This window comes from Grammomys surdaster, unplaced genomic scaffold, assembly GCF_004785775.1.
Source record: "Grammomys surdaster isolate TR1022 unplaced genomic scaffold, NIH_TR_1.0 62, whole genome shotgun sequence".
Classification (NCBI taxonomy): Eukaryota; Metazoa; Chordata; class Mammalia; order Rodentia; family Muridae; genus Grammomys; species Grammomys surdaster.
In genome coordinates this window covers 9,369,336-9,393,731 of record NW_021604564.1, presented here as the reverse complement: position 1 = coordinate 9,393,731, position 24,396 = coordinate 9,369,336, and the positions used below count along the sequence as shown (strand labels likewise).

At 34.9% G+C, this 24,396-nt stretch overlaps 1 protein-coding gene across 1 annotated transcript in view; it reads left to right on the top strand.

Annotated features, from left to right (window-relative positions):
- The window catches only part of Naaladl2 (N-acetylated alpha-linked acidic dipeptidase like 2), a 610,065-nt gene that overhangs the window by 98,649 nt on the left and 487,020 nt on the right, over nucleotides 1-24,396 (top strand). Inside the window, exons 3-4 of the mRNA XM_028761198.1 lie at nucleotides 12,076-12,349; nucleotides 18,855-18,974. Of these exons, the coding sequence (XP_028617031.1) occupies nucleotides 12,076-12,349; nucleotides 18,855-18,974 (394 nt within the window). The remainder of the gene's footprint in view (nucleotides 1-12,075; nucleotides 12,350-18,854; nucleotides 18,975-24,396) is intronic.

The window sequence follows — 24,396 nt, the reverse complement described above, 5'->3', positions numbered from 1 at the left end:
TGTACATATACACCACAAAACACACGCATACACATACTAAAGTAAAATAAGCAGTTTAAAAAGTGAATATGTGATTTTATTTGTAAACATTGTACATTCTCACATTGAAGACTAGCTGTACAACAGTGAAAAACAATCTGTAAATTAGCTTTTATTCATATACATAAATACAAGATTTGTTTTGGTGATTGTATGGGATATGTTCCCTGTTAGCACGTTTGATTTACTCCTTACCTACTCACAGTATGTTAGAGACTGTAATGGCTTTTCTGTTCCTGAGATCATTTGACACTCCCAGCCCACTGTGGATTTCTTTTTCCTTAACTGAGGCCATTTGATTATCTGTAATAACAACACCGTGACTTCTGAAATCAATCATTAAATCAAGTCTTTATGAGAATCACTTATTCAACTTTGTTGAATATCAGTTTTCACTCTCTAACACTTTAATATGGACATTTTTCAGCATCATGTGTATATTTACAAAGCATTTTAACTGTTGAATATAGTTCATCAATAAATGAAGATATATTGTCAAAACAATGATTTTTCTCCCACGTATATAGGAAATCTTTGGAATGATGCCATTATGATAGTCAGAACTCTTCTGTTTCACTTGTTCTCTTAACGACTGAAAAATTTCTATGTCTACCTACTTTCCTCTACCTGAAGCCTATAGATTTGGCACAGGAATGGAAACCTTTGCAGGACCCTGCTATCTACTGTCTGATGACCTGGCAATTCACTGCTTCTCTAGAGTTTTATATAATTTCTAATCTTGAAAAGAAAACTTTTTTTTTTTTGCTTGGGAGAGATCATGTGCCATGGTACATGAGACTGACAGAAGATAAGTCACAGGTGTCAGTTTTCTTCTTCTATCACAGAAGTACTGTGATTAAATCAATGTTTTCAGGATTGGTGATAATTTTCTTTATACACTGATACCTAGACAACTCCATATTGTCCAGTCTTACATTTCTTGTTACCAGGAATTGCACACACCTGACAGAACAGCTACAGCACAATACCTCTTGCACTCCCTGGGCTCAGGAATTCTTCAGGTCCAGTCTAATAACCTCTGTATCAGAAGGCACTTGAAGTACTTCATTCTCTGGAACTGGAGCACTTTACACTTTCTCTACATATGACCTCTGTCAATTTACCTGGTTTGGTCTTGTCATACAAGACAACAAACACACATTTTACTGAAAAACAATAAATCTCTCAACTTAAAGCATGACTCTTTCATAATTAAAAGTATTGTGAATAGTACAGAGAGTAAGATTTAAAGATTAGCCTAGTATAACAGGCAGGTGGGTGCTAACAAATGTGTTCCTGGAGTAGACTGCAGAACTAGTTAATTTTCTATAAATTGAATGACTGCTTTTCTATTAGTTCCTATGGCATGGCAACATTTCATAGTTTCTTAATGGATGAATAATTTGAGTCACAATTTGTAACCATCCTTCCCAAAGATAACATAAATACATTTTCTAAGCTGCCAATAATCTGTCAAAAATCCACTACTGGGCTCTTATTTGATTTGTAAAATTATTTTTTGACTCTTAATATGATAAGAAATCATGTTTATCTAGTCATGAAAGAAAAAAGAAAAAGATGACCAATTTTAGATGTTACACATCTTGATTCAACATTCTCTCATCTTGCCAAAAAGTATCTGTATTGTTGATATGAAACGAAAATTCGGTTTTGGTATTTTTTCATGTAATTGTTATTTCCATTATAGTTTCAGAAATTAATTTTATTAATTTAGGCTTAATGATGGTTTTAATTTTATTATATGTATATCACTTAATGACAGCTGCAGAATATTACAAAAATGTGGAAATGATGATAATTCTTTACAAATGTTACCTTTATAAAGTTGGGAGTAACGTTTCTGAGAACCCTACTAACAGAAAATGATTTGATATTATAATGAAAATGTTTATTAACACTGCTGATGTACATATGAGCTCACAGAGACTATTGCAATCCACATAAGACATATACATTCAAGCTGGACATAATGTCAGTAAGGAGAAGGGAAGTGGGAACAAATTCCCATCCATAATGAAGATGCTACTAGAAAATTACACTTTGTGAGAGACAGAAAGGCAGTTCTCTTCATGGAATGATACTGGGTATATCAGCCACATTCTTGGATAGGCCTCGTGCTTAGAAATGGTTGACTAACACTAAACGTACTCCATGTTCTCCTGTGTATGTTTGTTTGTGTTGTTGATTTGCTTTTTTTATCTCTTTTCATTTTTGATTTTGTTGTTGTTGATTTTTTATTTTTATTTCATAAATATGAGAAAAAGGATAAAGTGCGATAGATAGGCAGAAGAGAATGAAGAAGATCTTAGAGGCCTCAAAGGAGATAAAAGAATATGATCAAAATATATGAAAATATAGCAACAGGACAAGAATTAAGTACTGCACTTTGGAGTTATAGTCTACAGTAAAGCATAAAACCTCATGTCAGATCTGTCATAGCCAAAGAACACTGTATTACAGTTTAGGACTTCAAAGCTTATTACAAACCTAAAGCCATCAAAACAGCATAAATTCAACATAATAACAGACACACAGACCTCTGCATTCAGACAAAGCAGTCTATATGATTTCTATGTGTTTTAATCACACCATCACTTTCTGGTCTGGCATTAAGCATTGCACAAATGACCTATGCTTGTTCAATCATTGGGCAAAACATTCTCTATTATACAATGTTCAAATGCAAAAATTATGTTTCTTTAGTAATCTACATCTTTTTGTTCTTGCTTGTTCTAAACCTTTATGGAAAGTAAGTTGTCAGAACTTCCATCTTTAGCTATTGGTTTGCATATATTATGACTTCAATTTGATATGTATAAGTTTAGATACCTGTACCCAAGCAGGATACTGGCCAGTTTTCTTTATGTCCTTTGCCATTGCAGCTACATATTAGCTGATGTACATTAGATACATATTGGTTACATTTTATAAGACATACTTAAGTTTGAGATTAAAATGCACTTCCAATCACCAGTTTAGAGAACATCTAAGACAAGTTACCCAACACAGCAAAACTGAAGAAATTAAAACAGTCCTGATACATTGTTCAGAACAGTAATCTTTGCATGTCCTTGAAGTCTCTACATATTCAGTCTTGAAATAGGTTATGTTTCATATGTGTTTTCATTAGTGTCACTGCCCCCATTCACACACACACATACACACACACACACACACACACACACAGATGGACATATACACAGATACAGAAACACATACACACAAATTCATTTATACACATACACACATTCAAGAAAAATTAGCGTGTATAACCAAAGAACTCAATATTTGCACATGCATATTTATTGCTGTATTATTCATAATATACAGGAAATTGATTCAGCATAGGTTTCCATTAATAAATGAGTGAAAAAGGAAAAATGTGCAAGCAAAGGTTTATAGTTATCTGAGAAGTCTATTATTTAATCAAAGCTGCCTGTGAGTCTGTGTACCTTCTGGATTTATGTTATTCCATCACAGAATGAAGCAGATAAAAGTGAAGACCTACAGTGCCCAATGCATAGATGCATAGAAGATTTTTTCTATTTTAAAATGTGCCTTCAGATTTGCTTTAAATGAGTTAAAATAATTTAATTTGAAAAGTGACATGTGTTGTGATATGCCCAATCTGTGGGTGGGGCAAGATTTCAGAATGCAGACACTATTACTGTTATTACAAAAGGTTGATATAGGCCTCCACACTTCATTGCTAATAATACCTTTATGTTATATATTCACATATCTTCTTTCTAAAACATACTTTACATGCAAAATCACATGACACTGCATTATGTTTCTCAATTGCAGTCCATATATGTATTCTGTAGTGACTCGCAATGGAATTAATTACCTTGCATCCAATGTGTGTAAGAATAAAACTGGGAGAATTGGACCACTGAACATTTTTCAAGCATATAAAGTAATTGGCATTTTGACAATGTATCTTACTTCAATGTGTGCTGTTTTCTCAAATCAAATTTATTTTCTACCTTTTAGAATTTATGTCCTTGTCTGACTAGAATATAAAATTAAACAAGTATTAGTTGTGTATCAATCTTGTCCATCAGAATGTTTTCTAGTAACTGAAAAGAAAGAGCTTTTTGCAATGTGCTCCATGAAGAGTTGGGGATTAAGATTCTTCACACATATTCCACATGTGCACTAATTTTTCATGTAATATATAATATAATCAGTTATACATATATATATATATATATATACATATATTATAATCAGTTTTAGTTTTGCTTGTTCAGAGCATTCTTTATCTGTCAGAATTGATCTATTGTGTCTTTGAAGTGGTGTATCAATTTTCCTGGATCGTTTTCTCATGAGTAGGAGTCTTCTAGAAGATGACATATCACTTAACTTATTTTCCACCTTGATATCAAAATCCCAGGGCTATGTGTACTTCCCTACTATTCAATAGTCAAAAGTTCTAAGCCTTGAGTCTTGTTTATCAGGCATTTGTGTTCTCCACTTTATATTTCAGAGCATTGTCTTTCATTATGCAGAAGTTCATCTAGTATCATTCCTACCAGTGAGGTTACAAGTATGTGCCCCCACATTCCACATTTAATGTGTTAGAAGAATCGAGCTCTGTTTTTCAAAACAAACATTTTGCTATTTGGTTATTTCTCTTGTTCAACGTTTGTATTTTTAATATATGGATACTAACAACTGCCACAGGATATATGTGAGCATTTGTTCTTCTATGTACTCATAAGACATTATAAGTGGGGAATAATAAATATTCTGGGTGTTTTGTTCTGCTTTATTTTTTGTTTGTTTGTTTTCCCTGTGCAATGGATGTGACCAGCACTCCTGAGATAGTTTCTTCACACATTCACTTCGAGTACACTCGTGGCAGTCTCCCTGGAAGTATGAATACTGCATGCATCACTTCCTCCAGTTCTGACATCAGTGTTGCTCTGTGCCTCATCCAGTAGCAGGTGTTTAACATTGATATAAACAGAATTTTGTCTAACAAAGCCAAAAATCCTCCCGTATCAAGTCTCTGTTGGCCAATGGAACATTAACGCCAAAGTTAATTCCAAATTCAAGTCTCAGCCATGACAGTTCATTATGCTACCTGCCAGAACTGCTGGCCCATGGAAACCCTTATTTTAAAAATTAAGGCAGAGTAAAACTTTCTCTCAAATAAGTACCTTGTGGTTTGGAGCAACACACTTCCATTTTTGCAGGTCTTTCAATTAGTAAATTGAGATTGCATAGTAGTTAATTTCTTAATAACTCTTCTGGTTTAATATAAAAACCTGCTTAATTATAACCTAAGTGCCCACAATGTTTGCAAACTATTTACTGACAGGATAGAAAGCTTTAAAAATGTAGAAAGTTAAAAATAAATATAGCCATGTTCATGGGTCTATGGAATTTTAGATCATAAACAGAATCCCTCAATCAAGCCATTCATACCAATAAGATGTTGACTGTTATTTATTTAAATGAAAATTATGTGTACTTATATGATTGTAAAACAATTTAGCTTTAAGTTTATTTCACAAGACTTCTTTCAGTGAAATTTTACATAACACAAATATAAATGAAGAATCAGAAGTATTGTTTATTGACTTTTATATAATTGACTTTTATATAATAGTTTGAGAGCCTTATACATGAACACTACATCAACATCACTCTCTCCCTCCAGTGTCCCCCAAATCTTTCACCCCCCAAATTCAGAATCTCTTCTTTCATTATTGTTGCATGTACACATACATACATACATGTACACACACACACACATACACACATGCACAGATGCTCATACGCACATGTGTGCAGAGAAGTATATGCAACCTACTGAATCAATTTATTATTGCTTATATATATATATATATATATGTGTGTGTGTATATCAAGGTATGAGTTTGGACTTGGGTTAGACAAATTGTACAGGAAATTGTTACTGAAGAAAATGGATTCTTTTTCTCAGTGGACATTGACCATTGACCATTGGTCATGTGGGATATGGAATTTCTCCTGCCCTCTTTCTCATTTCAAATAGTGTTAGTATTATTATGGGCTTATTCAAGCAATCATATTTTTGAATCTAAATATGTGCAGCTTTCCTCTCGTATATAGAAGAATCTATCTCACAGCCAGCATCCTGGCAAGCTGGTTCATACAATCCTTCCTTCCCCTCTTTTATGATTTTCCTTGACTCTTAGGTATACTGGTTGTGGTATACATGTACCAGTTGGGTTGATCACTCCACAACCACTGATTCTATGCATTTTCACCAGTTGTGAGTTTTTTTAATGGTCTTCATATGTTGCAAAAACTAGTTTTTATGATGAAGGATGAGAGTTACTCTTATCTGAGAGTAAGACGGTAAGTATTCAGAATATAGTTTCTAATTATAAGGACAGTAACAGGTTCTGCTCGAAGGTCTGTGAGTCTCCAGTTACAGGTAATGGGATAAGTTGCAATTACTTTCCTTACAGGTAAGTTACAGGTAACTTGCAGGTTCCACCCTGTTATTAGGCGTGAGTTCCTCCTATTGAGAGGGCTGTTGGTTATCTCAAAGACAAAGGTACAAAAATAATACACCATTGCAGATATGTTGATGGGCCTATTATTGTAGTGGTTCATAGGCCTTGCAACAGAGTAGAACTTCCTATTGTTCCTATTCTTTGGCAGTTTCCATAGCATCTACTGGTAGTATGAGGCTGAGACCCAGTCCTCAGAGTGAAGGATTTTAGGTCACTGAAAGGTATTATAATGACGAAGGCAATCCAGAACCCAAAATACCAAGAATGCATATATGCAATCTCTCTCTCATCTGAGAATCCTATCTTCAAATCTCTATGTATGAAAATGTAAACTGTAGTAGCCACAAAAACAAGAAAGTATAAAGGGAGCATGGTATCTATGTTGCATATGTGAGATTGTAGAGTAGAGGATAGTACGACACAGACAGTATACCAGGAGAATGGGAATATCCTTAGGGTACTTCATTTGGAAAGAGGACAGGGAAGAAAATACTGAGGGAGGGTGGAGTAAAAAAGATCACCAAGGATGGTGGAAAAAGTTTTGAGAAAACATACATTTAAAAATATACATATAAATACATGTATATTACATATGTAAATAATTTAAATGATGTTATGAATATGAGCTGTAAACAGTTCTCAACAGCCACAGATAACATAACAATACGACAGTACCAAACATGAGAAGCCCCATTTCATGTTGTTGTTCAGGGGAGCCTAAGAAAGTCTCCTAAACAACATAGGCTATTGCCATTTCTCTAAATTACCTCCAGAACTTGAAGTAAGACCCTATGGCTAAAAATACTATACTCTTCCAACATGAACCTTAGAAAAATAAAGGTAAACAAAAGTTGGAGGGAATTTAAAATACAAATGAAAGAACAACTTTTACTTTTTTAAATTATTTTATTTATTTGCATTCCAGCCCTTGTATCCACCCCTGAGTTCCCCATCCCACAGTTCCTCATCCCATTCCTCCTCCCCCTTGACTTTTAGAGGGTGCTCCCTCCTCAAGCATTCTCCTTCCCTGGTACCTCAAATCTCTCAAGGATTAGGCACATCTTCTCCCACTGAGGCTAGATTAGGCAGTCCTGAGTGGTATACGTGCCAGGAACATCACCAGCCTGTGTATGCTGCCTATTTGGTGGCTCAGTCTCTGGGTGCTCCCTGAGGTCTGGGTTAGTTGAGACTGCTGGTCTTCCTATAGGATCTGATTCCCCTTCTGCTTCTTTAATCCTTCCCCTAATTCAACCATAATGATCCCCAACTTCAGTCCAATGGTTGGATGTAAGTATCTCCTTCTGTCTCAGCTACTGGGTGGGCCTCTCAAAGGACAATGTTGCCAGGTTCATGTCTGTAAAAAAATCATAGCATCAGTAATAGTGTCAGGCCTGGTGTCCCCACCATCCATGGGATGGATCCTAAGTTTGGACAGTCAATGGGCTGCCTTTCCTTCAGTCCCTTTCCCATTTTTGTCCCTGTAGGTTCTTTAGACAAGAACAATTCTGGGTCAGAAATTTTGACCATAGGTTGGTAACCCCATTCCTCAGCTTGAAACCCTGTCTATCTACTGGAAGTGAATTAGTCAAGTTCCCTCTCCTCATTGTTGGGCATTTTAGCTAAAGTCTTCCCCATTGAGTCCTGACAGTCTCTCACTTCCTAGGCCACTAGTACTCTCTACAGGGTGCTCCCACCTCCTACCCAGGCTGCATATTTACAATCATTCTCCTTGCCTTCTCTCTTCTCCCTTATCTTATACCTGCTACTGTTACCCTTTCCATCTCTTACTCCCCTCTCTCACCCAGGTCCCTCTCCCCTCTGCTTCCAATGACTATTTTGTTCCTCTTTCTAAGTGGGATTGAAGCATCCGTACTTGGGCTTTCCTGCTTGTTAGACTTCTTATGATCTGTGGGTTGTTCCCTAAATATTCTGTGCTTTTTGGCTAATATCCACTTATCAGTGAGTACATATCATGCATGTCCTTTTGGGTCTGGGTTACCTCACTCTGGATGATATTTTCGAGTTCCATTCATTTATCTGAAAAATTCATGATGTCTTCATTTTTAATAGCTGAATAGTATTCCATTTTGTATATGAACTACATTTTCTGTATACATTTTTCAGTTAAGGGAAATCTAGGCAGTTTCCAGCTTCTGGGTATTACAAATAAGGCTTCTATGAACAAAGAGGAGTACGTATCCCTGTGGTATAGTGGGGCATCTTTTGGGTATATGTCCAGAAATGATATAGCTGGGTCTCACATAGAACTAATTCTAATTTTCCAAGGAAACCCCAGAGTGGGGGGTTATTTCCAGAGTGGCTGTGCCAGTTTGCAATCTCATCAACAATGGTGGAGTATTCCTCTTTCTTGCCAGCATGCACTGTCACCTAAGTTTTTGATCTTAGCCATTCTGGTGGGCATAAAGTGGAATCTCAGGGACCAACAAGAAAATCAAAATGAAGAACTTGGCTCCTTGGAATTTTATACATTATTTGTGAAGAAATGATGTTCCTTTGTCTGTGTGTATGTGTGTATGTGTATCATGGCCATGGTGCATGAATAGAGGTTAGATATCGACTTATAAGATTATGTTCTTATTTTCTACCACATGGGTCCTGGGGTTCCAACTCAATTTATTAGGTGTAGTGCCAAGGTGAGAGACCTCATTGGCCCACATGGGATGGTATTTTGAAGCTGACATTCAAAAAATACAAATATAGTTCATATGCATATTTACTCATGTGAATACATGTTACAATGAGTTTCTTCTAAAAGACTGTTATGTTGAACTGACAGATCTGTAAAGGGAAGAAGGGCAGGAAGCCATTGTAGGAAAGGGTGCTGTGCAAGTGATAAGCTGCAGCCTGTAGCTCTGAGGATTGATAGCAAGTGGGACAGAGTGATAAAAGGCCTGTGGTTCAAAGAGGAACCAAAAAAGAAAAAGCACATAGTATTACTGGTATTGATCAATCAGGTCATAGTTCTTCCATAATAAGACATCAATTACATACCATTTTTAGTTTAAAGCTAATATTCTTCAAATATTCTAATCTTATTTGATCTCTCTCAGAGAAGAAATCAAAAGAAAAATACTTTCTATATATGAGGTTTGTATAATATCTTGAAAAAATTAAACAAAAATTATTCCTGAGAGGAACACTAACCTACTAATATTGCATTGCTTTTTTAATTAGATGTTAAAACCAGAAACAAGAGGATTACAAAATAGATTACAAAATATCTACAAATTTTAATATATCCTGTTAATAGTACAGTTTTGTTTTATGAGAAAAATTATTTTAGTGTATGTTCATTTTTAATAGATCATATGATTGTTTTGATGAACATATCAGAGTGTGTGATAAAGTTCAATACTCTTTCAAAGAACATCTCTCAACAACAGGGCAACAGGAAGAACTTTTTGACCCATTCAGAATAACAACTAGCATTGGTTTTTACTATTTCATCAATTATTTTCTGAAGGTTACCTCTAAACAATAATTAAAAACTAAATTAAAAACTTATAATGGTAAGAGGTGGGAAGATACAATATCCAGTTGCTCATGACATAATTTTCAGCATTAAGCCAAAACCAAGGACTATGTCATAGTTATTGAGCTCTTAGAGGAATTGGGTGGTAGAAAACTTGATTAGCATTAACCGGTGGGAGCAGGTTTAAGACAAGTAGTTTAATTTTATGCACCTTTTTAGTAATCAGTAATTTGTTAATTGTCATATTCCACTCAAATGGCTATAGCAAAATCCTTTAAATTGGGCAACTTACAAACAACAGATGTTTATTTTCAGAATTTTAGAGCTGAGAAGTCTAAGATTCAGGTGTCTACAATCTTTGGGATAGACCAGTTTCCTCACAGAAGCTTTCTTCTAGCTCTGTCTTATACACTTTGAAAACTAATCCTCCCTCTGCTCTTTTTTTGGGGATTGCCATTAAGTGCATTAATGAGTAGTTTTTACCTGCAATCTAACCTTTAGTTTTCATGGAATGCCCTCCGCAACCTAGGCATTGGAATTAAAGGCTTATTTCAAAAGCTATGCATTATCTATTTATTTTGTCTCCCTGTGATTCAATATGTGACAGTAACAATTCAAAGTAGATATAACCTTGGTTCACAGTTTCAAAGGACCTAGTTTGTCATGTTAGGAAGGCATGCGGACATGAGAGGCTCATTCCATGGTGGGGAGTTTGAAGTGTAATTTTCATATCTCTTGGTCAATAGAGAAGCAGAAAGCTATTCTGTTAACAATGTGACATGTTGTCTCAAGGACTACCATAAGAAGCCTAGGTCATCCAAGCTCCTGAAGTTTCTTAGTCTCCTATACCTCTAAGAAACAAGTACTCAAAAATATGAGCCTATCAGAGGCATCTTAGACCAAAACTTCAATATTCATTAGGAAGAAGGAAAGTATAGGATCAAGATGTCTTTGTAGAGGAAGAAGCAGGTCACACTGTATGCTATGCTGTGAGATGTTATGAAGTAATAATGAAAAAAATAAAAAACCCACCACAGTGGAGCTGGGTCCAGGAGACAGTTGCAATTATTCTGATGGCTCACACAGTTCCAGCACTCAGAAGCCTGAGACAGATAATGTCTGGGAGGAGGCTGGCTAGTGACATTAGCCCTAATCAAAGAGCTAACAGTTCAGCAAGAGAGCCTGATAAATGTCAGAACACTCTCAATGAATGGAACAGACATTAACTAAGTCAGACATCTCAGAGCCTTGTCTGGCCTCCACACATGCAAGCAAGCATGTGCACACACACGCACATCTATACATACCCTTACCCAGTCGTACACAGATGCATCCACACATATACACACCACTCACACATAAAGGTGAATACATGAGAAAGAGCTTCATAATGGTTTCTTGCTCTGTCTTCTTGCACTGGCCAGCTTTCAAGCTATGCTAAGAGACCTGCAGTTTCTAGTGTAGGCTTCTTGATCATTTCTGAAGTTGTTTAATAAACAAGTTCATATAAATATGTATATGGAGAAAGGCAATTTCATATACAAGAAAAATGTTAATTACTTAGGAAAAGATAAAATCATAAGAGGTATACATTTTCAGTTCATTCCCAAAAAGAAAGAAATAAATGAAATTGCTTTCTTTAAATTCTCATTTCTTTTCTGTGAATAGACAACCTATCTCAATAAACATGATAGTTTTTTGGAAGTGATTGTATATGGATTTTGTTAATGTTGATATAACACTCAGAAGTCATAAAAGCTCTGGTTGTCATTGCTCAGTCTTTGTGAGACTACTTGAAAACATAAATTCATACTGCAATGATTTAGTATGATCCCCCTTGCTGCACCTCAGATCTGTCACTCCTTAAATCTCTTAAGGTCAGATCTTGTCACATTTATCCTTCAATATCTAGCAAAAGCTATTAATAAAACTCACATATGAACAGTCATAACTCCAAATTATAAAGACTTTCTCTATGTTTTTAAAATATGCTTTTACATTTTTCAGAAATTTGCTTCAACTCTATGCCAGTGAGGATGACATGGAAATTTCAAAGAAGATTAAGAGTCACTGGATTGAATTGGGCTTGGAAGATATACAGTTTATAAACTATTCAGTGTTGCTGGATTTTCCCGGGCCCTCTCCAGGCACCATCACTGTGAGCAGCACTGGCCAATGCTTTTATCCTGATGGCCAACCTTGCAGGGAAGAAGCCAGAAGAGGCCACAGCCAAGATCTGTTCTACTCATATGCAGCCTATTCTGCCAAAGGAACTCTCCAGGTAATTTGACCATTTGTCTCTGTCATTTCCAGTGAAATGGAATTAGAAAACAACAGCTTTCATCAAAATTGAGCTAACGGGCAAGACACAGCATACAAAAGTAGCCATTAAATATATTCTATATAGCAATGCCAGGGAGAAGAGAAGATAGAAGGGAAGTGCCTGAAACTTTGCTTGTCAAGTTTTGAAAGTGAAAACATGTTAGAAGAATTAAATTCAAAGGTGTTGAAGGTGCAACTGAGTTATTCACATTTTCCTCAGCTCATATCTTTCACGAGAAACTCATTTGTGGTTTTGAAGAAGCAAATTTGAATATTTTGATACATAGGGAGAGAATAGAAATGGCAAGGACTGCACTTTGAGATTGTTTATTCACATAAGAAATGAAGAGGAAAATTGATATGATTATTCACACACTTAGGATTTGAAATGCAGCTTGCCTGTATTCATGCTTGGAAATGTGTGAAGAGGAGCCAGGTGTGGATTCTTCTTCCACCTTTCATGGTAGCTAGATTTGGTAGTGATTTTGGCTTCCTGGTTAAAGAGAAGAATGTCTAGAGTCATGTAATAACTTAAAATTCATGCTGCAGTTACCCACTGTTTTCCACCTCTTCTATGATGCTGAGCTTCTTGACTTCATGGGAAGCATCACTACTGTTCCACTTGAAGACCACTGTGAGAATTAAACTAACTAGTTTATGTGAAACCTGTGGAAAAATGCCTGACCCAGAGTGCACCCAACATGCAAGTTAAATATAATGACATATTTTATTTTATATAGCAGCTATTCTGCCTCAGTTTGAAGTACAATTATATCAGACATACTTTGTCCTTTTTCAAAATTGTGAACTAATTGAACAATAATGGAATTGTGCTGTGTTTTTATTGTTTATGTATATATTTAAAATCTTTATAATTAATTATAAGCAAAACATGGAACATTTAAACAATTTAAAGGTACTTTATAAAATTACTTAAGAAAATAGAATAACCAATGTTTGTAACATTGCAACCTAACCTTCTTTTATTTTCTTTGGTGTTTCTGAGCTTTGTGGGGAATGCATGCATACTAGACATTCATCAGGCTTCTATACTATGCTGGCAGAATTTGACTTTTAGTAGAATTTCATGTAACCAGCACAAAATTGAAGAGTTTCTACTACAAATTAAATTTAATTGTTTGTGTGTGTGCACATGAACACGTGTGCACATGTGTAATATTTGTATCTTAAAACTCATAGCTTGTTTCAACAATACATAAGTTTTCTAGCAATAGTGGTAACATATTTTATATCAATGAAAATACAGAGAAGGAGCCTGCACCCTTGTCTTGGCTCAGAAGCCATGAGCTTAGGGCAATGTGAGACATCTTACAATCCAAGCACTCACATACACCATCTTGTTTCTCTTGCCTTACCATCATTCTGTTTGACTCAAGTACATTCAAATCATTCACATTGCCCACCTACCAAAAAAAAATAAATAAAAACTAAAAACTAAAAAGTAATAAATAAATAAATAAATAAATAATCAAAAGAACGCCTAACCCTGAGCAGAACAACAAAACAAGACCAGCAAATCTTGGAAATCGCTCTTACCAAATTGTTTTTCAACTTCTCCTGACAAACACTGATGATTTTGTCATCATGGGAAAATTGAAAAGTAAGTTTTTTCTTAATCTGGCTCTCCAGGAAGACTGGAAAGACATTAGACAATACATTCCACAGACCTGAATTCTGACATCTCAGAATTTTGTACATATATATCTTATCAGTATTGTGTGTTAGATATTTTCTTTATTTCATAAAATAAACTATGTTTTTCCAATTATTTGTTCAATTTCACCAAAGTCTTTGGAGATTGATTTATGACCAATTTATCATTTTAAAAGTTATTTTAGCTCCTAATTCTAATAAAGAAGTTTTTAAAAATAAAAATTAACCAATAATTAAAAAGGAGAAACTGAAGATAGAACCAGATATAGATATGTAATCTTTTGAAATATAACTTCAACTGAAGGGATTGTTGAAAGGTTAAATGCAGTTGCAGACGTGATATAAACATATATATATATATATATATATATATATATATATATGTGTGTGTGTGTGTGTGTGTGTGTGTGTGTGTTCATATATATATATATATATAAGAAACCTTTGTTTCTAGACCTTAAAACCTTTCAAGACCTTTATTTAAAAAAAAATTAATCTTGTGACTTAGTTGAAGTCATTGAAAATAGGTATTTTAATACTAAATATAAATATGTTGTGCACAGTGTGTAAGATATATGAAGAAAGTATGTACCTATGACTTGATATTTTTAAAACTCAAATGTTGTGATTAGGATTTTTAAGACTAAAACTAAAACTAAACCTGACCACTGTATGTTACACAGAACATGTACATACACTTTACATCTATGTGCTAGAAGATAGCTATTACTCTGAAACTCACATAGAATAACTAGTAGGGAAATGGTGATTTTTGTGTGTGTCTGACCAATTCATATGTATCTTCAGTTGATGCTGCTGCTGATTCAGACATAACGTCTTTCTGATTTTTCAATACATTATATGTTCATGAATTTTTATGAGGCAGAGCCATTAACAAGTTTTTAAATTATTCTATTTTGACTGCCAGCAATGCTCCCCACATCTTTTGCTTTTGACAAGGTTATTTGCAGAGGAGTTCCCCTTTACTTTGAAGAGCTGTCATATCCATTCATCATAGGACTGTTTTGTATAAGCTTCCAATTTGTGCTTTCTGGTAACCATCTAAAGAGCACTAGTGGTATCTCCTATCTACTCTGAAAACCCACTTAGTGCCAGCATGATGGATGGTGTGCTTTGCAAATCCTTTGTAATTCATCGTGCACTAGAAAGGTGACATTGTTACCCCATAATAATGACAGGTGGGTCAGTCAAAGGGTCCTAAGGAGAGTTGCCTTGTCGGATGTGAAATACACATTAAAATGGATGTATAAATAATTTAGCATGTGTATGTTTAGCATCAGGGAATAAAATGACATTTATGTTTTAATAAAATAAAAATAGCAACAATATTACCATCATAGGAATAGAAACACTGGTCAGGAGGTCTTACCACATGTAATTAATTTTGTATACAGAAAATATGGCTTTTAGTTTATTTCTGTGAAAACACTTTTGTATCTTCTTTGAAACTAGGCTGACGCAGACAAAAAAAAAACAACACAATTAATATTTTAGTTCTGATATATTCTGCTTTTGACCCAGGGGATTTGTTCACAGACCTAGACATTTTAGAAATGGGTTTTGATTTCCTTCTATAAAGTTTTAATTTTTGCTCAGGTGACAATCCATACAATAAAATTATATGAAGAAGCTTGTTCTCAACCACACATTGACTGTGCATAAGATATCTTGTTATTGACGTATTTATTATCACCTGCTCCACAGGCTGCAGAAGACTCTACCTTATCAGCTGCACAAATTAGGAATGACTGAGTCTCCTACTTCTTATTGACCTTGTTAATGTCACAGGCAAAATTGACAGTTACAATACTAAAAACATATAAACTGCCTGATACTTGGAAAATATTAAACTATCATTAAAATTATTGTTATTTGGCAGAATGTAGGCACACTTAAATTAAAAAGTTAGAAATATATCAAAACTGCATTTCAAGAATTTGAAAATTCAAAATGACTATATTAATCATGCTGTGTTAACATAATCTTCAAACCTGTTTAGCATGACAAATATTAATAATTGTGAAAGGAAATGTCTTCAAAATTATGAATAGAAAATAAAATAACTTGAAGGCCCAAGGACTGAGATTTTTTAATTTATGAATACAGAGTGGTCATCCATGGGCTAAGATAAGTGTTGCCTTTTGGTTGTTGTTGTTTTAAGTCATTTGTTACTCAATCAAACTTAAATATAAGATTTGACTTCATCTCCAGTTTAGGACATAAATTGAATACTGTGTTCCTGGTGGTCTAGTGGATGATTTTCTAGCATGATAATAGAAATACAGTCAAAATAGAGTCATTGTGGCAATAAACACAGGTGGAAAGAATGGTTTGGCATTTTAGCATCTCATTATATATTGATTTGAACATCAGAAAAATTCAATAATTTTGTTAGTTATGGTTTTCATTTTTCTTCTAGTTATGTAGGAATGACTTTCAGAAAGAACATGCTCAAAGAAATCTTCAAAAGCCAATATATGTATTTTCTACCTACCAAATCATCAAAAAAATTGAAATGACTGAACTTATTGGTATTTAGAATATAGCCTCAATACACACTAGCTAATGCTGATTTGTACAATTTTGTCTGTGCTGAGAAATTGCTGTGAAATTAAATCTCTTATATACCAGCATCTTCAATCTGATGACTTATATTTAATAGGAAGTGAAGAACTGATTGAATTTTCCATAGATTATTCAATAATGTAACATTTTTCATGATTGACATTGTTGTAATTGTCATATATATATGACATATTTCATATATATATGAAAGCCACTTTGGGTTTTATCCACCCAAAACTACATACTTTTTCCACAATCATTTCTAAATATGACAAATGCATTCATTAATATGACCAATAGAATAGTAGTCTATCTTCAATGCTGCCGTTGAATCTCAAATAAATAATGTATAGCTTACTAACTTGAAATAAAAAATATGAAATTACTTTTTGCAATGTAGTCATTAATATTATGTTATCATTTATTTAATCAGGCTCTTGTGATTATAGATCAACATTTATTCATATGATTATAGATCAATATTTATTAATAGTATCTATAAACTCAAAAATTATATCAAGGAATCAATTTAGTAATATTTTACTAAGAAGAAAATTATAGTGAAAAATTATTTAACAGAACTGTTTTAACAATTACATTCCCTGTATGTGCATGCCTGTGTGCATAGTTTAAATTTCTATGACTAGAAAATTTCCCTTTCAACACTATATTTCTCCAATTATTCAACATACATTGTTAGTTCCTGTGGCTTGAATTTAATTAATTATGCAATATCTTAGAAGGTAAGTTATATTTTCAAGTGTATTAGAGCCATTGATGTTTTTGGTTGTGAAGATTCTGTGGTTTTAGTTAGCTAGTACTAGAGAATCACCTGCGATTAACAAGATACCAAAACTACTACAGCAAAACTTTCGCATTACTGGGACTATTGATTCTAGTTAGCTGGGACTAAGAAATTAGTGGTTATTAAGAAAAGACCAGCATCATTGAGGTGAAGTGCAGTTGAGGCTTAGCACTGTGAGAGGCCATGGAAGGCCACTGGTGAAGGTGCAGCCTCAGTTGCAGTTGATGGCTCAGGACCGAAAGGGTCATGTAAAGGAGTTGAGGCTTGTCACCATGAAGAGAGCTTATGAGAGATTATTGGTGAATCCTAGTTGCAGTGGAAGATAGCCAATGTATTGGAGTTGCAAGTACCATGAGATGACCACCAAGAACAGCAACAGCAATGGAGTATAGGCAGCTGGAACCTAGGAGACAAGGTGTGTGCTACGAAGGGCCGGGCTGGAGAAGTGACCCAAGCCCTTGGAGGAGCCCAGAAGCTCCTGAGTGGATCCCAGACGTTGTACAGATAGACTTAGATTTTGCTTTTGATTGTGACTGTGCCCTGATATTTTTCCCTCTTGAAGTAAGAAAGTATTTTAGTAGAACCCACAGTTAAGAGATTTTTGAATTGTAAAAAGACTTTGAATTTCAAAAGAGATTGGATAGTTTAAGGGAATTGAATTTCTAATATGTAAGAATTTGTAAAGACGGAGAGAGTTTTAAAGTTATTTAGATCTTGGGGATGAAAAAGAAAGTAAGGGTTGAAGCTTAATGGTGATGTGTTTGTGTGTAAAGTTGACAAAGTGTCAGTTGTACTGGCTGCTTTTGTGTATCAACTTGATGCAAGCAGGAGTTATCACAGAGAAAAGGACCCTAAGTTGAGTAAATGCCTTCATGAGACCTAGCTGTAAGGTGTTTTATCAATTAGTAATCAAACATGGAGGGCCTACCCCATTGTGGGTGGTGCCATCCTTGGGCTGGTAGTCTTGGGTTCTATAAGAAAGCAAGCTGAACAAGCCAGCTGAAGCAAGGCAGTAAGCAGCATTCTTCCATGGGTTCTGCATCCATTCCTGCCTTCAGGTTTCTACCCTGTGTAAGTACAAGTACTGTTTACCCTCTGTGATAAATGGCAATGTGGAAGTGTAAGCTGAATAAACCCTTTCTTCCCTACCTTTCTTCTTGGTCATGATTTTTTTTTGTGTGTGTGCAGGAATAAAAGCCCTGACTAAGACTAGCAATAACTAAGATTTATCCTTGTGGTCAGAGGCATCATTATATCACTGTCAAATTAGAAACTAAAAATTAGGACAGAATGAGAGATAAAATTAATTTGCATTGGAAGATTTGAGTCACTACAAACAATTGTGTGACAGCCATTTACTCTAAGGCTTTATCTTTCTTTACATTTTCTCCCTTTTCAGGCTGACGTCATCGATGTGAGTTATGGAACCATGGATGATTTAAAACGGATTACAAAGTTGAAAAATATTACCAATCAAATTGCACTCCTGAAATTAGGAAAATTACCACTATTATATAAGGTTAGTCCAAATGCTCTTGTTTGGTGATAGCATAAATCAATTCCTTATGCTGTTTGAGTTAGGTGCTTGGGAAGTTATAAAGACAGAGAGAGAGAGAGAGAGAGAGAGAGAGAGAGAGAGAGGGAGGGAGGGAGGGAGGGAGGGAGGGAGTATAATTGATATCTTTATGAAAAAGTTATTGGTGCTCGTTTTACATAAGTGGGATATGTCTTAAATTGGGGAATGAGTCTGTGAACTCCTAATCAAGAAGCATACCTATATAAAGATCCACATCTAATCTAAAACACTGACAAAGAGAATTTGAGCTTCCTTGTCTTAGGATATATGTAAAATTTCCAATCTGTTGTCAAAAGTGGCTAATGTCTGCATGTATCTATCCTGAACATAATTGACTTATAATCTTCTATGATTAATTTTTTAAACCGAAACTTTACAGTTACTGCCTGTACTCTGGAATCTAATTAAATATAATAGGCTAAACAGTTACAGAATTTTTATTTATGTTCATTTAAATTCAACTTTATTAACATTTATCCATTAGATGGGTTTCTATAATTAAAGCAGTTCAAACTAAATGCTAGATAAGGATCTAGCATAATGTAATGAAATCAGAAAGTCTTAAAAATTGGTGCTTGGTCCAGCTTGTTTCCTGGCAGCCACCGTGTTCCCACTGTTCCAGCTTTGACCGCAGCTCTGGCTAGCTAGAAGTGCCAGCCCTGGCACCCATGAGACGTTAACATGGCTATTGTCTCTGCTAGTTGGCTCCATAGTGACCATGTCCCAAAGCATGGATCTAGGGTCAACCTCATCACCCTCATGGTTCTCTGCTAAGCCCCAGACAATACCCGCCATGCTTGCAGTTCCCGGTAGAATGAATACTCTTAATGCTTAAAGATCATCCAATGGATTTATGTATCAACAAATACTTAATACACAAGATGCTAAACCAATTAGAATTATTACCCAATATCTAACATTTTGATAGAAATTGTTACCCGGGACTGCTAGAGATCCATGGTTCTTCTTCCATGTTGCTTCCTCTCTCCTCCTCCCCTTCTTTTTCCTCTCAATTCCTCACTCTGCCTACCTCTTCTAATGCCGAATCACCCAGCTCCACTGCAAATACAATGTAGCAGGAAAATATCATGCTACAATGTATAGTTAGGAATGCTGGCTGTTGCTTCATTTTCTATTTCTGTTTATAAAGAATGATCATTGTGTTTATGTCACAGGGAGCACCTTGTTCTGGAAATAAATTGGACTTTTCTTATCCAATCTTAAAAGGTTTTGCTAACTCTCAAACCTAAAAATATTTCCATGAAAACTGTTAGATGACCTAGTAAGAAAAATGAGGCCAAGCATAGTGACATCTAATTTAATCCCAGAACTCAGGAGGCAGATGCAGGTGGATCTTTGAGTTTGAGACTAGCCTGGTCTCCATCTGTCATTCAAACAAATGGGGGTGGTGGTGGTGAGAGAACAATAAAGGAGGAAAACTGACTGGTATGTGTGTTTCCATGTTCTGCTTTCTCCCTCTTAGGGTGTCCAGATGTTGCTATACACTAGGCTAGAAGGATGAAGCAGAGTCTGGAAAGGGCAGGATCTCTGTCTGGCTGGAAATGAATGAGCATTAGTGGGTGGGTAAAGGGTGATGCTTCACTAACAGTTGGTGTTACAACTATTTTAGGCAAAGGTCTTCTCTGATGATCCTTATTGAAATATTTCTCTGAGACAGTCTTAGCTTGCATGCATAACTTTATTTAGGTGGGCTTATATCCATACCCTTTATTCAGGGTGAACCAAGGGTTATATAGTTTGGGGAGATGGATTAGAATATCCAGGGTGGTCAAATGTCATTGGCTGAAGGATAAGGCTACTGACATACATCGTTAGCATGGGGAGGCATCCAGGCATCTCAGGTGCAGGACTGTGTGACATTCCTCAGGCAGTTGATGTTCAGTAGGTCTGGGATACCCCAGAGAAAAGGAAGCCCAGCTTGGAGCTCGGGACTGGGAGCTATCTGGTAACATCAGGCTTTTTCTACTTTAGCAACAGGGTTTCCTCACAGATATGTATGAGTCTAAAGTACTCACTTTACTAGTTAAGAAATGTGACTTAGAATAGATTTAGTAATTGATGATATCTCCATCTTTATACTTATCTGAACCTATACATTTTATGTAACAATTTTGTATTTTATAAGAAAAAATAATTTTAAAATTTCAAGTTAAGGTGTTGGAGTAGTGGCTCAGTACTTTAGAACACTTGCTGTTTTTATAGAAGACCAATAATATACCTTGCCTGTCCAGGTGTAGTTTTTTCCAATTTCATGCTACTAATATAGCTATATCTTGCCTCAAATATGAATCTTGTTCATGGAGTTCAATGCTGGTTAAAACCATTGATAACATTTCATTCCCATCATCATTTGTAGCATATTTTGGTACTATAAAAGCTTGCAGCTAGACAGGAGACTGCTAGATATGTTCCAGCCTGAACTTTCTATTTCATGAAATCAAGCTATGTTCTGCCTTAAGCAATAAGGATCTTATCTCATTCTGTGAATAACTAAGAACAATGGTAAGAGCCCATGTTATTTGGTGGACTCTCAGGCCTCTTTGATGAATGGAATCTTTCCTTTTGTTGATATAATATTTCAGTTATACTGTATATAGCAATGAGTAAAGAGTTATGTTTTATGTGAGTTGTGACAATCGAGCTGAGAATTTATGAAAGGAAAGAAATACACTTTTTTTCTATTGAAACTTTCAAAATATATCTTTTTCCCTGTTACAGGGAACCTAGACCATTTCAGTGGCAACTTTAGAATATCTTTTGACTTATCTAAATGGTGTCACTGGTAAATTTAGTGTGATTCTGCATTTCAAGGAAAACTTCCTTCTCTTTTACCTCAAAAGAATCTTTGCCAGTATTTAATGAAGAAAAATAAAAAGTGGACATTATCTTCTTCTTTAGAAAGATGTATTTTATTCACTGAATAATTTAGTGGCCACTTCACACTCAATTCTCAGAAGTAATTACAAGGGATCAATGTCTCCATAATTTGTAATTATAAGATTAGAGAATACTTTCATTTGAGATAAAAAACATACTTAAAAGTAAGCACAAAATAAGAACAGTAGTCTAACTCATTTGAAGGCTAAGTAAGGTAGATGTTTTTCAGAATATTTTATCCATTACATCAACTTAAAATATGTTTTGAGTGATTTAGACCAATATTCTACATCTATAAAACATATTTTGATTTAAATATATCTTTAATCATAACTTACGAAATGATATTGAACTGTGTCTTTATACCACTTAGAAATCAGCCATCAAGAAGGAATTTAGAGGGCTAGCAAGATAGCTCTGTGGTTGCAGAAACTTGATAGCAAAAATAATCATCTGAGTTTGATTCTCAGGACTCACATGCAGGAAGAAGAGAATCAATTATACTTGGCGTACTTTGCCCTCTACATGTGTACCATAACAGGCACATGCCACAGAAATACCTAAAAAGCACTTGCACAGAAAAAAATATAACTATGTATTCCATTTTAATTCAACAAATATATTTAAAATGTTTATTAAAAATTTAAGTAAGTAAATTTAGAATATATATATATATATGAATATTTCACATTGTATTCTTAGCATTTAATCACATCTCATGGCTTGAAATTAAATATAAGTGTGTCAACAAACCTTCCTATTTTGTCTAAAGTTAAAACAGATTACATCAACTATTAACAATCCTTTCAATCTAGAACTAGTGCTTATGCATGTAAGTCTAGAGAGGAAGCATGTGCACTTATAGGACATTTGTAATTCTCATTGAGTAACTTTATGAAGCTATAGGTTGAACTTTCTCACAGAAAATGAGGAATTGTATGAAGTTTAAGAGATAATTCTTATACTCTGGGTGTGCCACACATACTTAACCTTGTATTACACCAAATAACAATTGTTATAGCATAAGTTTGCCTCAGTAATAGCATGTCTATGATAAATTAATAGAAGAAATTATTTATGAAAAATGAACATTAAAGATATGTCATGTAATTGAAACATTACTTCTTTTCCATTATAAATAGAACATTTTAATACTCTTCTTAGCATGTTATTATGCATTTGTTTGCTTGTTTATATCTCAACCACAGACTTCCCTCACTCTTCTCCTTCCAGTCCCCACACTCAATCTAGTGCTCAGTAAAGGGCAATTCTTCCATGAATATCAAGCAGCCATGTCATATCAAGTTGCTTTCAGACTAGGCATGTCCTCTCCTGTTAAGTCTAGACAAGGTAACCCAGTTAGAGTAAAGGTCCAAAAAGCAGACAACAGAATCAGAGCCACTGCTATGATGTTAGGAGTACCATAAAAAGACAAAGCTATGCAAGTATAACATATGTGCCTACATCAATTCTATGCAGGCTCTGTGGTTGGTGGTTCCATCATGTGAGTGTCTGTGAGTCCAGGTTAGTTATTCATTGAGTTTTCTTGTGGTGTCCTTGGCACATCTTTGCCTTATATTCTTGGTGATGTAAAACTTTAGGCACAGCTTTATATAAATTCCTAACTCAAATTCTCTTACATCAAAAATGGAATTTTTTCATTCCATCTGATACAGAGGGATGCTTCTTTGATAATGGCTGAACATGAAAGTGACCCAGGAGTATAACAGAATGGCATTAGCAATCATTATTTTTGCTACTTTTTATTTTTTGAACAGTAGTGTTTTTATTTTGTCTTTTAGTAAATGATTGAAAATATTATGCTGATGATGACACTGGTGATGACGATGATGATGTTGAATTTTAAGCATGTCATAGAATACATATTACTTCAGTTTTAAAAATTATTTGTTGTGTAATATTTTGTTTATCCTTTTTCTTCCTCTACTCCTTCCAGATCCTTCTAACCTACCCTCCCAACAAAATCCACACTTTTTATTTCTCTTTCCTTAGATAGAAAAGAACCAAATGAAAAGGGGAAAGTAAGAGAGAGTTAAGAGAGGGAATATGGGAGAAACTGTGTAAACTAAGAACCATTTAGGGGTTGTATGGAAATCTCATACAGTGGGAGCTTTCTAAAATATATGCATATTTGAAGGAGATCAAAATGAAATCATCAAATAACTGGTGACATGGAGAACGAAGTAAACATCTCACATTACCAAATGAAGACTACATTTCTAGAAATTGGTTGTATGTAATGGTGTTTCTAGCCAACGAAATACTATGAAAACTTCCAATTAACCCAAGGTATTACCAGGCTATTGTTGCTATCTACAAATGGGTGGTAAGGCCCTATTGCAGAAGATAATACACACAGAACTCTTTGAAAATTGAGAAGTTGAATTGGTGCCTAGCTAGAGCCTTTACCCCTACTAACTAGTGTTCATGATACTAAAAACGTATT